The sequence below is a fragment of the Eublepharis macularius genome, chromosome 6, assembly GCF_028583425.1.
Source record: "Eublepharis macularius isolate TG4126 chromosome 6, MPM_Emac_v1.0, whole genome shotgun sequence".
NCBI classification, from domain to species: Eukaryota; Metazoa; Chordata; class Lepidosauria; order Squamata; family Eublepharidae; genus Eublepharis; species Eublepharis macularius.
Window position 1 is genome coordinate 57,377,748 of NC_072795.1, and position 18,181 is coordinate 57,395,928.

The following is an 18,181-nucleotide window of genomic DNA, read 5'->3' on the forward strand; positions in this document are numbered from 1 at the left end:
AAAACTGGTTGCTGTCCACACCATACCTGACACTGAATGTTTTGGCTCACAGTACATGGATTCAACACCAATGGGACAGAGAAGAAGCCTGTGTTTTCCTTGGGTAGTCCTATTGACGCCCACCACCCGCTTCACCCATACAAGTCCTTGCAAAATAAAAAGTTCTCTCTCTCTTTATTGTCATAATGGTGAGCATTTTGCTGATTAAGAAATAAAGGGCAGTTTGAACAGAAACACAAATGGATGTGATATGCAAATGAATGCAAATAAAATATTGTACAATATACAAATCAAATATTGAGATGAAGGGGACAAATATTTGACTGGATTACTTACAGCAGTAGTGAGGCTGCTTATAATACTTTTGTATTCAATTAGCCCCTGTGGCTGATGATTACAAATGTCTAGCTTAGTTTTTCAGTTTTTGAAAATTCAGTTAATTGTCATTTTATGCCTTTGCTTCTGCTTGAATGGTACCATAAAAATCTCAAATAGGAACCAGGTAGTGAGCTTTAAGCAGGTCTGTTTATTTTTATATTGTCTCCTAGCATTAGAGAGTGATAAAAGAAAGAACTTTGTCCTATACAAAATATGCTGACCCTTATGGCCTCTGCTCCCAGATTATCTGGCAGTCTTCACTTCTAGGTAGCAATGCAAATTTTATCCAATGTTAAAGTAATGAAGCTAAGGCAGCAATTCTAGTGTATTTAGTGATATCAGAAGCAGGTGGGTTTAGAGTGTTCAGTTGATAACTATCTTAAATATTATCTATTGCATTGCAATAGCTGCCAGCAGATCAAAACTAGGTTTCTATTGGTACAGTATATAATACCCAGGGCTTTTTTTCAGCCAGAACACTGTGGAACGGCGTTCTGGCAGCTCTAGAAAATAATCACATGTCCAGATGCCCCCCCCCCACCGATCTGCAGACATAGATCAGTTCCCCTGGAGCTGATCCGCAGCCTGCCCAGCCAGTGCCTGCTCCACGCTACCCACGAGGGCTGCTGTGGGCACATGTGACCTGGCCTGCTGCCCACTCTTGCACCACCCAGGAGGGCTACGGGGGGCATGCGTGGGCATGGCCCAGCTGATCTGCAGCCTGTAGTTGCAGCACCTGGCCGGCGCCCACTCCATGTTGCCCAGGACGGTTGTGGGGCATGTGTGCACAGCCACAGCTGCGTGCCTGGGCCAGCTGATCCATTGCCCACAGCTGTGGCACCTGGACGGCACCTGCTGTGTGCTGCCCAGGAGGGCTGCTGGTGGGCATGCGCGACCTGGCCTGCCACCTACCCTCACACCGCCTGGGAGGCCTGAGGCTGGGACCCACCATGACTGTTAGTGCTCAGGCACAGAAGGAAATAAGAGCATTTAACACTGACCCATGATAGCCCAGCAGTATAAAGTTTCTGAACTGGATAGGTTTAATGTTACTGTTGGAAATCTGACCTTTCCTTGCCTGGTTATGAAAGTAGTACAGAGTCAGGGTTGTGTAGTAGTTACCTTGTCAAACTAGGATCTGTGAGATCCAGGTTCAGATCCTCATGCTGCCATGGAAGCTTGCTGGGTAACCTTGGACTAGTCACTCTCTCTGATCCTAACCTACCTTACAGGGTTGTTGTGATGTAAAATGGAGGTGGGGAGAATGCTGTAAGCTGCTGTGGTTTCCCACTGGAGAGAAATGCAGGCAATGAATATCTTCTGCTGCTGACCTGAGACTGTGTTCCAAATATCTCAAATGATTTTTCCTCATTGCAAACAGCTATCCCCCCAGTATGATGGCCATAAACACCTAAGCAGACACATGGAAAAATGATAATGTACTTGTAGTTTTATTTCAAGTCTGGCTTTAGGACATTAATTTTAATACGAATTATATGATTGGATGAATTTTGGATTAACTCGGTTTCCTTGCAGACCTTTTTATTTGCAATGACTAAGTCTGTGGTCTAAAGAACACTTTCCTGGGATTAAGCCCCACTGAATAAAATTGAATTTACTGCTGAATAGAATTGCTTGGCCTTGTTTTCTACATAACTAGGCAGGTGATAACTTTACTAAACTCAGATTTGATTAGACGATGTAGCCCCCCCCCCCGCCACCACCAAATCACCAGAGAACTGTAGGTAATAGATTTGTGCTAGCATAAGGGCCGTTGGCTTGCTTCAGATTTCAAAAATGATGGTTTAATATGGTCATCTAGTAGTGTGAAGTCTTTCTTTCATTGCGGGACCGCTCTTGAGGGGTGGCTCCGCCCTGCGCGATGACATCTCTTCCCAGAAGTGACATCATCACGCAGTCCCGGGAGCATGAGCGTGCATATGGTACCAGTGAGTTCCACCATCTCTTTTCACACACAAAAAAACCCCTGATGACCACTACTCAAGGGGGATTGTCAACAGAGGGCATAGAAAGAGACTAGCCCACAGATAGGCCAAGATTTAGCAGATGCTAAAACGGAAATTGTGTGTCATCAGTGGACCTTTCTGCATTTCCTCCCGGAATTTCATTTACAGAAGTCAAAGAAAATGTTTGCATGCTTAGCCTAATTTCACTTGTGCCACTAGTCTTGAATAGAGATGGGCACGAACAGCAATATGAACAAAAAAAAGCCAATCTGTGTTGCTGTTCGTCAAACCAGACATTCTGGCACCTGCAATCAATTCCCTTGGCAACTTAGGCAGGGATTGTCTGAACGCTGTCTGAACTCCTGCTGTTGCCCTGGAAACCCCAATCTAAGCCCAGTTTAGCTTGATAGGCAGGTCTTTCTTTCAAGTGTGGAGCTCCAAATTTGGTACAAGGGAGCAAAGACCAGGGGGGAGGGGGGCTCCCAGCTGTGGCTTAGTTTGCAGACAGTGGAGAGGGAGGGACAGTTGCTGTTGGCATTTTGATAGAGAGAGTGCATTAGAGCTTGAATTTTCTTTGTGTGTGGTGGGATAGAGATCTACCCCTTCAAGTTCCAGGGCTGTTGCCAGGCTCTGGGCCAAGTTATTATTTATTACTGGTACCTTTCCTGGTGCCTGCTCAGGTAAGGTTTCTGGGAGTGGTGTGGTAGGGATCTACCCCTTCAAGTTCCAGGGCTGCTGCCAGGCTCTGGGGCCAAGCTATTATTTATTATTGGTACCTTTCCTAGTGCCTGCTCAGGTCAGGTTTCTGGGAGTGGTACAGTAGGGATCTTGACCAAACTTGGATGATGGCTGGAGGAGAGCTTGCTGGCCCTCACCACAAACATGTTCGTGAACAGGGCCATGTTCGTGGTTGTTTGAGTCCCTGTTCGTGGATGGCAACGAACAACGAACATCATGTTCGAGGTTTTTTTCTGTTCATGCCCATCTCTAGTCCTGAACAGTGTGGCTTAATTAGACTAATATGGCAGAGTTCAGCTTTTCTGAAATGCATCCAGAAATATATCACTCAGTTGCCTGTCTTGATAATTGTTTGCTCACACTGGAGTCTCAAACAAACACACACAATGCAGAGAATGAATATTTAACCACTTGAAGCTTTCTGCTTAGCTGGGGTGCATTAAATCTACAGAAGGTAAAACTTTGGAGTCCTGTTACCATCTCACAAGACACGCCTAGTAACATACTGTTGTTCAACAACATACTGTTGTTCTACACAACTGGGTGTTGTGAATATGTTACCGATGCAGATCATATAGATCATATAATTTGAAAACATGGTATGTATCATTTCACAAATAGCATAATTTGTAAGTGGCTTTATAAATGTGTGTAATAATGGTTGTAGTAAAATATTAAAAGCAAATTGTTAAGATAAAGGTGCAGCATTTTAAATCCTAATGTATGTTTCCTGTAACAACATCTCAAGCTGTATTGAGCAATAATTAAAAATTCTCTGAAACAGGGCTTCATATTCCATCATAGTACTATCTAGCTAATTATACCTGTTTTAAATAGAAGTGGGGAAAAGAAAGATGGCAAACAGTGCAGAATGACCAATAGAACAAGAAAGTAGTTTTAACCTGAAATAAAATGAAATCTATACAACTGTGAATGTATTTATTATGCCATTGTGATTGGGGAAAACACAGCACTTGAACCTTGGTATTGCACTCAAGGAGATGTTGCCATACTGCATCTTCACAGCTTTAAGATGTAATAGCATTTAATTGCAATTTTTTTCTTAACAAATTGTTAATCACCTACACATTAAGGTAATTATTCTTCAAAGTGAGAATAACCCAAAACAGTTTCATTTCTACATTTTAAAAGATTCCTTACCTCCCAATGCCCTTGATGACAATCTCTTATAAAAAAAGTTTTCATCTGTGTATTCAAGGTTTCTCAATTTGTGTGTGTGTGTAACTTGGATTTGTCTATAGTTTATGAGGATTGCTACCTATACCTTAAATTAACTTGTGCATATAATGCTGTACAGTGTGAGGTGGTGGTATTAATGTGTCAGTCTTCATTCAGATAATTGATGCAGAGAAGTGCTGTGTTTCTAGTAGTATCTAAATGGCTGGATGTACAGTAATGAGCACAAGGGCTGAAAACTTCAAAATTAAGCTTGTAAAAATATGTGCTATATCTGTCAAGGGATTGATTATATCACTAGTTCTCTAATGCTTGACACCTGTAGTTAGGAATATACTCAATGCAAATAATAATGTATAAACATGCTTTGTGTATATCTGTTTACTTTTTTGTAGGAATTGTCATACCTGCTTGCATTCTTAATGCAGGCATTGAATTTGAAAGCAAATTTGAATTCAAATCATTCATCAGGCCATTCAGATACCAAATTGACATGCAATCATGTCATACTGAAGAACTGTCACTGATTTCCACCAGTTAGTATAGACTTTTTGTTTTATTTGGCATACTCTCGATAAACTCTTATTGGCCCCCTTCCCTAGTTGTATGTGTGTTTATATGTCTGTATGGTTTTATTGTGTTTATATATGCATTTTAAACGTTATTTTAACAATTATCTGTTGTCTGCTGCCTTGGGAACCTTATTTTTGATGGAAAGGCAACATATAAATGCTTTTTTAAAAAATAGCTGAATACTATGTGGGCCAGTATCAATGTTCAGCTTCTTTGGGCTGTTACCGAGGCCTGATCACTCCAAGAAGGTTACCACCATCCCTTACTCCCCAAAGTACAACAGCATCTGCCACGGTTCTCTTTCTCCAGTTGTTGTTGGTGGCGGCGATCCCTGGAGAAAAGGCTAGCCTGGCCCCTCATCTAGACATTCCAAGAAGGGAGTCTGGAGGCCTAGAATACAACAACCTTGGAGAGGGACATGAAACAGAGAAGTAACACAGTTGTACGGCCTTGTGTAGATTAGAAGAGCAATCTAGCCCATATGGATAGATGCAGAGTGTTGAGACCTAGGTGCAGAGAGGGTCTGAGGAGAACCCCAGTGTCCAATTTAATAGAAATTGAAAATATGATTCAAGAATAGGTTTATTGTTTGAGGGCCAAAAGATACTCATACATATAAGAAACTTGTAATCACTAACTACATAGATAAAAGTAGCAAGAATGAACTAACATTTTTTAATATACTTTAGGAAGATATGTCAAATATAGATAACCTTGTATAGTGTTTGAAGTTATAAGATAATTAGTTAGTCAAGAATATGAGCCCTTCTCAAAGGGACAGTCAGTTATTGTAAGGAGAAAATACTGAAACCCTGTAACTATGAGAAGTTGGATCGATTAGGAGCTTCCTCTTAGAAGGGGCTCTTTGCCTGTGACCTGCTTATCTTTGGGTAAGATACTTTCTTGGACTCATCTAAGTGTTCTCCTTTAATGATCTATACTAGAAACAATGCCCCATGTGTGAACAAATGCAATGGGCTCTAGAAAATGGGTTCAGCAAATGAACAACAATGTTTAACGTACAAAGAAATAACTAAAACTGAAGTGTCTAAACTTAGAATAAAGACGCAAGAGGAACTATCACCGAACTACGATTGGTTCCAGTATAGACAGATCAGAGATTTGTATAACTCGGACTCTGTAAAGGGAGGTATACGAACAGAGAATTCGGAACTAGAGCAGACCCTTTTTAAAGAGGACAAGAAAAGAATATCCAAGGTATACCAAGTACTGTTGAAATGGTATACCGAGGATGAGACAGTTAAAACACAAATGGTGAAATGGGCTATAAATTTTAATAAAGAAATAACAATGGAGGCATGGGAATACTTGTGGAAAACTACAATGAAGACAACGACATGTATTAATATTAAAGAGAACATTTTCAAAATGATCTATCGTTGGTACATGACACCAAAGAAGATTGCGCTAGGAAACTTGAACACTTCTAATAAATGCTGGAAATGTAGAAAGCATGAGGGCTCCCTCTATCATATGTGGTGGTCGTGTGAGGTAGCTAGGCAGTTCTGGGGGGAAATAATAAGAGAAATGAGTGAAATTTTACAGTTTCAAATAAATAAGAACCCAGAACTCCTGCTGCTAAACTTGGGAATGGAGGGAATCCCAGCCCACCATAGGACGTTGATATTTTATATGACTGCAGCAGCTAGACTTTTGTATGCGCAGAAATGGAAAGTACAAGAAGTGCCAACTATTGAAGATTGGATCTACAAATTGCTGTATATGGCTGAAATGGACAAGATGACAAGAAAACTGAGAGATCTGGACTCAGGGCAGTTTAACACAGACTGGGAGAAGCTGAAACAATATCTGGAGAAGAAGTGGGAGGTGGGAGGAAAACTGTGGCAGTTTGAGAACTACTGAAGTACAATAAAAGTATAAAAGAGAGGGGTGACTTTACCGGGGGAGGAAGAGAAATGTGAATTTATAAGCAGTTAGATTAATTAATTGATTGAGATATATATAGATATGTAAAGGTTAATTGATAGAATATTGATAGAGAATAATTAACGGTTTAAACATGAGGATTGAGTAATTAACAATATTTTTTTTTTACTTGATAAGACTTATATGCACCAAACTGAATGTATAGAAGAGTTAAAATGACTGACTATGTGATGAGTTATATAGAAATACTATAAAAAGAAGAAATGATTAATATAGAGAGAACAAATCAAATTGTTTGATTTAAATGTGGGAAATTTTTATGGTTTATGACATACAGAAATATTCAAAACTGGAAAATGGGATAAATTGTTTATCTAAAGAAGTATAGTTTGGATGTTTAGTAAGTAAAAGAGTTAAAGATGTACTGCTTAATATAATGGAGAATATATATTTGTTTTAGATAGAGGAAATTAATAGAAGTAAGGGAAAAGGGACAGAGGGTGGGAAAGCTGTTGGAAGTCAACAAAAGGGGGGGAAAGGGAGGGGGTTAGAAACGAAAAATTAGGGGATAATTGAATGCAATGTAATGTAAAAATATTAATGTTCTAACCCAATAAAAATTTTACAAAAAAAAAAAAAGAAAATGGGTTCAGCAGGCCCTCTACCAGCGGCAAGTGGCCTCTCAGGCCAGGCCCTACAGCAGCTGCCAAGATGAGACGTTTCAAAGATGCACACCCTCATGCGCTTCCCTCTGCTTGCCTCCCCCTGTGGCTGGCTTCCCCCCTCCTCCCCATTTGTCCTCCCTCTGCCTTTGAGTGTAGTGGTAATAGCCCTTCTTCTTACATAGTCCCTGAGGAATGGCAGGGCTGACAATGATGAGCAGGGCGCTGCCATGGCAACGCAACAATGACACCCATCAGGTCAATAGAAAAGCGAAATAAAATGCATTGGTGCTGTACTCAGTGTGGATTTAGGGGAAAGCCTATTCCCAGGAGCAATCATTCTACTCTGAGACCTGCCATTCCAATCCAAGAACATTTCTGCTACTCCCAGGGGCTGTCATTAGGTTTGCCAGCCTCCAGGTACTGGCTGGAGATCTCCCAGAATTACAACTGGTCTCCAGGCCACAGAGATCAGTTCACCTGGAGAAAATGGCTACTTTGGGGGGTGGACTCTATGGAATTATGCCATGCCAAGGTCCTTTTCCTACCCAAACCCCACTTTCTCCAGGTTTCTCTAGGTTTCACCCCCCAGATCTCCAGAAAGTTCCCAACTTGGAGCTGGCAACCCTAGCTGTCATTCCATTGTGGGGCCTGTCATTCCAGTCCAAGAATGCTTCTACTACTACCAGTCCCAGAATAGTCTATCTGGGCACAGAGACCTTTATGGAAAACCCATTCTGTATTTTCTTTGCAGCTATTTTTGTGTTGTAATGCTTTTCAATGGAGCCAATGCAAGGAAATTGGCATGCTGGGCTCCCATTTTCTCCAATGGGCCTTCAGGCCTCTCTCGTTATTTTCAACGGACAATCCTGTAATTCCTTTTAGTACATGCCCCGCCGACTCCTCCTGATGGTCTCTCCATACACTTCTTTTGGAAGCCGCACCAGGTCTTCCACCCCTCACCCCCCCGCCAGCCTCAGCAAGCCTCTCCTCCTGGGAACCACTAGGATGCCTGCAGGGACAGAGGAGGGCTGGGAGGGGCTGGTCTGGGCTTAACTGAGCTCTCTGCAGCTGAGTGCAGCTGTCCAGAAGGAGGGAGGTGGTCTATCTGGGCCCAGAGACCTTTATGGAAAATCCATTCCGCATTTTGTTTGCAACTGTTTTGGTGCTGTAATGCTTTTCAATAGAACTCATGCAAGTAAATTGCATGCAAGCTGAGCAGCCGGTGGGCTCCTCAGTGGTGGGTGGGGGTGGGCTTCTTGGTGGCGGCAGGCAATGGCGGTGGGATCCTGGAAGGCAGATCGCGGTGGCAGGCTCCTGGGCAGTGGGAAGGCTCAGCACCATGGCGCTGGGTCTACTTATAGCTGGGCTGAGTCTTCCTGGGCCTCTGAAAGCCCCAAGACAGTGGGAAGGCCCAGTGCTGCAATGCTGGGCCTTCCCGCTGCTGCACTGGGCCTTTCCGGGCCTGTGGAGTCTCCAAGGAAGCATTGGGGAGGCAAACCATTTTGCCCCCACTTGCTTTTTATCCCCATGTACTGTGCATGCATGGCATACTGCTCATGTGTGGGGATAAAAAGTGAATCGTCGGCAACATGGTTTGGCTTTTATGTCTTAGAATAGTAATGATGGATGGTATGATTTTCTGTTGATTGAGCTGATATTAAGAATGATGAATAATCATGTTTTATTAACAAAGGCTTAGAAAGGAAGCAAAGATTCTGTACTTGTATTACTTGTATACTATACCCAGTAACAAAGCTAAAAAGTTATTTAGTTTAATTAGTTGTACTTATATTCCGCTCTCCCCACGAACAGGCTCAGAATGGATAACATCAAAAAACACAGCATAAAGATAAAAACAAGGTAGCATAACATTAAAAACTACAACAATACAATTCAGTAAAACACACTTGAGATGTACCTCTTGCCAAGAGTTTAATCATTTGATAATAAGAAAGCTAACTAGATGTTTAGGGCTTCGTAAATACACTGCTGTATCTGAATCAGGTCTAAACAGAGTCATCTAGAACAGCTGGCAATGATGGGGAGAGGGGCAAGGGACTTGCAGGGGGGAACTTCCATACCCCTGCCTTTCCCGCAAACCAACCATTCTCTATTAGTATTCCCCCCAACACTCTTCCCTGTTTCTCCCTCCCCCCCCTCCCCTGCCCTAGCTGGTGCCTCCCAGGCAGGCCTGTGGATGCTCGAAGAGGCAGCATGCAGGCTCATGGCACCTTGCAGCCAGCCATGCTGCCTAGGCTGGGGAGAGGCAAAGCCCTCTTACAGCCCCCAGACATTGGTCATCAGCTAGCTTTTGAAGCAGCTGACAGGCCGAATGGGCCCCATTAGTCTGACAGTGGTTTGCCAATCACAGGCAGGTTGTTTTGCGTGCCTGGTCACCATGTCGTTCCTTTGAGCCTGTCTTGTCAATCACTGGAAGTCTGTGAATGTGTAGAGGTCAAATGTTTGTGTTTTTTAAAAAATCAATGTATTTTTCTGGATTCTTAGATTTTTCTGCAAACCTGGGTTTCCCCCCAAATTTACAGAAGCATCTGTTTTGTAGCCAAGTGGTCCCAGGTTTCAGATTTAAGCATCTGCACGTGGGGATGACTTGGTTGTTAGAGATATCTTGTATATCCCAAACTGCCAGAACTGCGTTCCTGCACGTTCCCCCTCGAAATGAGCCCTGGGTACAGATACCTGATTTAGTTCATCATTCTGTACCTGATTAGATACCTAGTAAACCCATTTTCTCCTTCTTTGGAAATCTCTTACCAGTTCCTTTTACCCTTCACCCCAACCATAGGGAAGGGCTGCTCTCCCAGATCACCACAGTTGGTTATTCCAAGTCCTCCAGAAAAAGAGTGCAAGCTGTACTTTCTTTAGGTAGCTATAATGGCTGCTATCATCAATTGTCTGAGAGCTGCGGTAGCACAGTGGTTAAGTGATTCGGCTGAGAATCAGCACTCTACTGATTCGAATCCTACTACAGCCATGAGCCCAGTAGGTGGCCTTGGGTAAGCCACTCCTCTCAGCCTCAACTCCCCAGCTGTATTGTGGGGATAATAATAACACTAACTTGTTCACTACTAATCTGTGTAGAAGAGTGGTATATAAAGTGCAGTTATTATTGATATGGGTTAGTCTGTTTCTAATCTACACAAGGCCATGTTATTGTGTTGCTCTTTTGTCTTTTTCCAAGGCTATTCTATTCTGGGTCTCTAGTCTCCCTGTTTCGGATGTGTGCAGAAATATCCTCCATGATTTTTTTGGCCAAGACCAGCAACCATTCCCTTATATTTCTGGCTATATCCGTGAGTTGATATGACCAATCTGATAGAGAAGACAAGGAGCAGCAGCTAGTGCCCCTTGCTACCTCCAATCGTTCAACCACTTGGGCGGCTGAGTGGCAGGTGATGGTAACTAGGCCTTCTTTCTGCATGGCAACAGAGGCTTCTGTTTGCTTACTAGGAAAGCCATGCAAACAGCAACAGCCATTGCTACCTGGCTTGTGTGTCTCTCTGGGTGAGGTGTGGGCACAGAGGAGAAGGAACCACTTCAGGCAGTGCCTAGGGCCACCCAAAACCTGAATCAATCCTGAATGCTACAGCGGAATGCTATACTCCAAAGCTATGGAGTGCCAGATCAAATTAATGTTGTAAACCTCATAAAGTGTTTGGTTATATCTTCAAATGCACAAACATACTGTGTTGCTGGGAGGGGGAGAGGATTACCTGGGGGATGCTAAGAATCAAGTGGTGGCAGAGGGGTCCTGAAGGTGGGCCCCTCCAAGAACATTGTTCTCTTATTTACAATTGTCCAGGTTACAACCAAGAATAAAACGCCTTCCTCAAGTTTCTACCTCTATATGGTGCTGAAATCTGGTGGAAGCTATTGGATTTTTTAGTAATGCTACCAAAGCTCTAGGCAGACCAGTATACCACATTTTGAGAATCTGTCATCACAATGTGTGTTTTTGTGCCTGTCATTTTTCAAGATTTTGCTAGTAAGTCTTTAACATAATAGTGTTTATTTGTTAGTTTGTTTATGTCATTTATAGGCTGCCTTTCTCACTAAGACTCAAAGCGGATTACATAGTGTGAGATTAGTACAATCAGTAGCAAGGACAAGGGCAGGCATTTCCATACAGTGTTAGGAACATTTCCATAAACTATGTCATAAGGTAAATGGATACAAGTTTACAAAGACATAGCATTAGCAAGGATCCAATATGCAGTTGATGAATTGCTGAAACAGAACATAATCAATTCTAGGACTGACATTAAACAATGACAAGCACAGGTAGTATTTATCTAATCATTAAATTGAATTAATTAAACTAAAAGTTTCTATTGGATTTTGAATAAATGTGCAATTAATTGGTACTGTTTGGAATGTTACTGCTAATATCTTCCTTAGTGGGTCATGCAAACCATGATTCTGAATAATGCTTTTCGTAGGGTAGGGGACACTGGGGGTGCATTTATGGAACCAAGGGGGCAGTGGCCCCACAAAATTTAGGAACTTCTGCCCTAAACCATCTGTATCTCTTTTTGTCTTTCAGCCTTTTGCTTATAATATTTACTACCCATTACTGCCACCTGTATCCAGATGTTACTGGTCAGGTATTCGAGGATCTGTATTTCCTATGAACGGCCCAAGCAGTGGGGATCTCTTTGGTAACATGCTGGCCAGTCCTGGTGGAATCCCGCCCTTTAAATTTCAGTCACGGCGAGATACCATTGACTGGCGACGGTTCAGTGCCATTGATGTGGAGCGGGTGGCTCGCGAGCTGGATCTTACCACCCTGCAAGAAAACATCAATAGTATCACCTTTTGCAACCTAGATGCTGAGAAGTGCCCTTATTGCCAACAACCAGTTGACCCCGTTCTCTTAAAGGTTCTTAAGATGGCTCAGCTGATCATTGAATACCTGCTGCACTCCCAAGAATACTTGAGCATGAGTTTGGCACTACAGGAGGAACGGCAGCAGACTGCTCTGGATGAACTCGGGCGTGTCAAACATAACTTGGATAAGCAAGCAGAAGAACTAAGGAGCATAAAAGAAGAAAGCAGGAGACGGAAGAAGATGATTTCCACCCAGCAGTTACTCTTGCAAGCCGGAGCTAATAACTACCACAAGGTGAATTCTGCTAGGGAAGTTGAAATTCACCCTATCTAGATACAGCTTCTTTCAGAGCTAGACTTATGCACAAGCTAAAGCTTGGGATCTCCAATTATGAAGGGCCTCAAATTACACAAAAATTTACTAAAAACTGTTGAGGTAACTTGTATAAGGCCATAGAACCCACCTTCCAAATCAGCTATAATTAAGCTTCAGCATGTCTTAATCTGACTGTCCCTGGGGGGGGGGGCGGGGGTTGCAACAAAAAACTCAACAGTCAATTCCTATGAAACACAAATAATTTTAATTTCACTTCTATCTACTGCAGTTGATAGGCCTGATTGTCCATGTAACCCTGAAGTCTTGTGGAGGGTGGGTGAGCTGGAGGGAAGTAAAGGTAAACATGGAGAAAAGGCTACAGCAGACTAGTCTACAGCAGACTAGCATTTCAGCTGAAGTTGGAGGATCCTGTACTATGACTGGGGGTTAGACTGTTGAGTTTTGTTACATTTTTCAGCCATTTGCTTTATGGCATCTCTATTACAATTGGGTCAACTATGCTATTGTTCTAGGTGAGCACTGAGCAATAACAAGTTGTTGCTTTTCTTCTGAAGGACCAGATAAAAGGTTAGGTCAAAAGTTAAGCAGGAGTAAGACAAGCACTTTGTTGTTGGTTGTACCACCCTGAATTTTTTCAGGTAAGATATTGTAAATAAGCATCCAGATTAAGAACAGAGGTAGGAATGTGCACCCCCCCCCAACTCTGATTTTTTTTTAAAACCAAATCTGAGGGAAAAATTGGACATCCCCAAATTCCAAATTGTTTCTCTAATATGGTTTGGTATTTCTGAAAAAATTGGCCATTGTTTTCTATGTGAAACATAGAGGACTGTCAGCAGTAGGTTCCCTCCAAATTTGGTGAAGTTTGGTTGAAAAATGACCCTTCCAGCCCACCAGATATCTCCCAGAGTGATTTTCCCATAGAAAACAATGACTGAATTTTCCAGTTTTGGTTTAATTTATTTTTGAAAAATTGGTAAGAATTTGAGATACCTGTTTTTTGTTTCAGAATACCTGGATTTTACCAAATCAGCCAAAATTTAGTATTTTAATCCAAATTCCTACCAAATCATCCAAAATTCAGTATTTTAATCCAAATTCTGAACTGAACTGCACACCCTTAAACAGAGGTATCTGTGGGCCAAGCTACAAGTGACGAATGACACTTGAACAGCAAGTGGATTGAGTGGAGCGCAAGTGAACAGAGAGAAATACACTTGCCGTTCAAGTGTCATTCGTCACTTGTAGCTTCGCCCTCAGACAACATATCTGCTGTTCCCATAACATTAGGGCTACATACAGGCTTTGGGCTGTTTCCGTTCTGTGGAATGCTTCCTGATGAGCATGGAGAGAAGGAAAATGACAGGAGCAATTTGGGGAGTCTTGCTACCTTGGGCCTTTATACTCAGTCTTATTTTTCTTCACATCCTCTGTCTTTACCTAGTGCCAGCTGTGTGACAAGAGCTTCATGAACTACTCCTACCTTCAAGCACACATGCAACGCAGGCACTCTGAAGCCACTGCAGCTGGTGAGCACTGGGGGTTTGCCTGAACATTTCTTCCCAAGCTCCCCAGTGGAGGGGAATTCAAGCCAAAGTTAGCAATGAGGAGTTTTTATTTTCAAGATCCCTAAATAATCCTTTTAAGTTCCAGCAGCTTCAGAAGATTGTTCAGGGCAAGGATGATGATAACTGAAGAACTGTTTGATAAATCTGATATTGGTTCTTGGTTAGTATCTTTCTGTTGGTTGAATCCAACCATTTTTACCTCTTCAGTCTCATTTAATTCTGCTCCTGACTACAGCCTCTATCTCATATGGGCTTTGTCTATACAAGATCTATGACTCCTAGCATAGATCTTTTTTATTGTTTGTAAATTCACTATAAAATAAGACCATAATCTAGCTTAACCTATGTTTAAGTATAGAAATCAGTGTTATTAAACACATTCTGGATTGGATCCCATAGATCTGTTCTGTTAACAGTGTTGTTCTTCTTTAACACAATGAATATTATGGAGAGCCTCCTATGTCAGTGAAGGCTCCTTAAGGTAGAGGAGAGTATCACCTCACCATTAGCAAAATGGATGTGCGGGGTCCAGCTTTCTGTGTCAAACTGTAGTCTATGTTTTTCTCTTAGAGTGTTTTATTAGGCTGGTTGGGAAGGCAGAGATCTTGAAGGACATTGTGCTCCCCTACTTTCAATGGGGTTTAGTTGACCTTGCAGACTTGGTTAAGAGCCTTGGGGTTATATGGCACTGCTGCTAGAAAGTCAAGTAAATGCAGCTGCAAAAAACCTACAAATTCTGTCTAACCCAAAAGATGGCCTCCTACCTTGACGCAGCTGATCTGGCCACCTGGATTCACAGCACAGTAACAATGAGAATAGACTGCTGTAATGCAGGGTACATAGGTCTCCCCTCAAAGTCAACTTGGAGACTCCAGTTAGTGCACTCCATTGGCTACCCATCAGTTGCTGGGCTCAATTAAAGGTTTTAGCTTTCACATACAAAGCCCTTCATGGCCTTGGTTCCTCATATCTGCAGGACTGCCTCTCTTCCTATGCTCCACCTTGGCAGCTTCATTTATCTGAACAGGACCTTCTGTAGGTGCCTCCCTGCAGACGAGTAAAATCAACAGCTGCCTGTTCACACGCATTATCTGTTGTAGTCCCCACCTTATGGAAGGGTCTACTTGATGAGGTTAGGATGGCTTCCTCATGGCTTTCTGAAAATTATGCAAACTTGAATTATTCCAGAGGGTTTTTTTACACGGGTAGGAGGGCTGTACTGAAAGGAAATGGTTCAAAAAGATGCTTTGGTAAAGGGGAAGGGGATGTAGATTACACTTCCGTGTACAGTCTGTTTATGTAAGTAAGCTGTTACTATGAAATGTATGGATCATTTAACATGTCTTGCTTAATTGCTTCTGCTTTGTTTCAGTTCTGCATTCAGATTTTGCTTGATTTTCAGTCTATCCAAAACCTATTGTATTGTTTATTGGATGTCCCACTTGGTGATTGCATTGATTTACACCATGTAATTCCCCTTGAGTCTCACAGGGAAAGGTAGACTATAAATAACATAAATAATAAACAAATACAATAAATATTTACTTAAATAATTTTTGGCATAAGTTAGGATTTGAATTAAAAAAGCCAAATTTTGGCATTTCGTACTCATCCTATTCTTGAAAGCATTGAAAAAGCTCATTGTGTTTTCCCCCAAATATTAAAATTTAAAATTGAAAGTATGGAGAATCTTCAATAAGTTATAGTTTGAAATATAACATTTCTTTTTGCTTTTCTTGCCCGGTAGATGAACTTGTATCAGATTCTGAGGCTTTTCCTCCCAAAATTTATCCTTTCTTGGGTGAATAACTAATACTATTCTAAGAGCAGAGACATTTCATTCCAGAGGAGCTGCTTCCAAACTGATCACGTGTAAATGTGTTCAGCTGAGGCCTTCACTAAGGGCCCCTCTTTTGGAATCAACTTTGTAGAGATGGAGAAGAAAAAACAGGTGGAGCAAATGGAAAATGAGATTGAAGCACTGAAGATCAAGCTGAAAGAGACCAATGCCCAGCTGGAGACTGAAAGCCAGCGTAGGAGGCAGGTATGAAACTAAATGAAGATGAAGGGGGAAAACGCACCCCAGAGACCTCATTACTTATAAGAAGTGGTATCATGTGCAAAATGTGGTAATGACCAAGGAGCTTTTGCATGTCAAAGACTAAAATGGAAGTAATGGAATGGAGTTGTCCTTCTGTTCCTTTAAAATATCTGCTTTAAATCCCAGAGAGGCTGTCTTAACTTTCCAACTACTTGGCAGCATGGGCCATTCTATTATTCCTATGATACTCATAGTAATCATTGTCTTTTTATGTAATTTCTGTCCTTTCTTTCGTATGGACTCTTTAAGAATAGCATTTGAATAGTGTTGACCACTAGAATCTCTCTTGAGATTTGCAGATCACTGCCATGCTATTCTCTTCCATTCCCAGTTACTGGTTGGTGCCATATTGACGGCTCAAACTGAACTAACTTGGCAACCAGTGGCTCTGAGGCGTCATCTTCACCATTCCCCTTAGAAAATACCTCTAGTTCACTTTGAGCACCTGCTAAGTGGAGACTTCTGGAATCATCTTCAAACTACTCTATAATTTCAGTTTTCTTCTTTCTTCCTAGCCCAGTTCCCGTTGTTGTTTCTTTGATAGGAAGCAGAAAATATTCGCCAAAGAGAAGAAGAGGGAAGAAAGAAATTTGAAAGCTGGAAAGAGGAGGAGAGAAGAAAGTTTCAGAAGGAAATGGAAGACCTCCGGCAGATGTTCCTCACTGAATTCAAGGACATTTCCAACAAGAATTCCAGCCTGGAAGAGGTATGGTGAATGAGAAGCTGGAGATCATTAGTAAATACGGGAGATCTCTAGGCCCAACCTGTTCTTATTGGACTGGTGCATTTTCCTCTCAGGGGTTCTCAGTCTGTGTCCCAGCAAACATCTCTAAGGAATGGAGCCAAGATAAGCCGACTGCAACATAACAATGAAATCCTACAACCCAAGGGAGCTTTTCCATTGGTCCCTAACACAATTTCCTACATATAGAAAATGGGGGCAGGGTAAGAGGTATGGAGCCAATTATGATAATATTTGTGGATGATAACTACATCCCACCTCCTTTCTCAATAAAGAGAAAACTCAAAACAAGAGTCAGTGAACAGCTTGTTCTTCATTTAACAAATACCTCCATAGTGAGTCCCATTTCCCATAGCATTTTTGGCTCTTGTGTTTCAACCTCAAACCAACTTCAGAGATGCCCCCCTTTCCCTACCTGTTGCAAGATACCCTCTTACGTTAGCACTTTTACATCCACTGTTTATGTATTCTCCAGAAACTTCACGAACTACAAGTCAAGAATACCAAAGTCTCCAATCTGGGACTATTAAAGGATGATGATTCAAATGATAAACAGCAATGGAGCAAGACACAAAAAGAGCTGGAGGAGATGAAAACCAAGACAGAGCAACAGGTGGGGGGAAAGAGGTGGGAAGGACCATGTATTTGATCACTTGATACTGTGTGGTCTGCAGGGTATTCATCTCTTGCTTTGCTTGTATATTATGGTTAGATAGGCAGAAACTACTTACAGCAGAATATTCTGTTTGCAGTCCACTAAACATTGTGGTCTGCTAACAGGAGCCAATCCCTGAATGTGAAGTTGTAGTATATATAATACAGTGGCATTTTACCAGAAAAGAGCGACAGCAGATGGATTGTTGCAAAGCCACTTGGAAGACATCCCACTGGCTAGGGCAATAATACTTCTGTTCATCAAGCAATTAAAGATGAGTACTGCAGCACTAAAATTTTTATATCTTGGTAGGTAAGTGGCAGGGGAGACTGTCACCCTTCTGAAAGGGAATTATACAGCAAGCCATTTGCCAGCATTTTTTCTTAGGGGCTGGATCCCTTGGATTTTTTCCACTAGTTGCAGTGCACAAAACCATTTGCTGTTGTATGAGGATGAGAGGTGTGCACCAAAAAAAATTCCAAATTTGGATTTCAGGGATCCCAAAAA

The 18,181-nt window shown here is 42.0% G+C and overlaps 1 protein-coding gene across 1 annotated transcript in view; it reads left to right on the plus strand.

Annotated features, from left to right (window-relative positions):
* The first annotated feature begins 3,604 nt into the window (after positions 1 to 3,604).
* DZIP1L (DAZ interacting zinc finger protein 1 like) overlaps positions 3,605 to 18,181 on the plus strand; it is a 31,670-nt gene continuing 17,093 nt past the window's right edge. The window contains exons 1-6 of the mRNA XM_054982105.1: positions 3,605 to 3,682; positions 11,988 to 12,566; positions 14,053 to 14,137; positions 16,108 to 16,220; positions 16,822 to 16,983; positions 17,495 to 17,632. Of these exons, the coding sequence (XP_054838080.1) occupies positions 3,680 to 3,682; positions 11,988 to 12,566; positions 14,053 to 14,137; positions 16,108 to 16,220; positions 16,822 to 16,983; positions 17,495 to 17,632 (1,080 nt within the window). The 5' untranslated portion in view covers positions 3,605 to 3,679. The remainder of the gene's footprint in view (positions 3,683 to 11,987; positions 12,567 to 14,052; positions 14,138 to 16,107; positions 16,221 to 16,821; positions 16,984 to 17,494; positions 17,633 to 18,181) is intronic.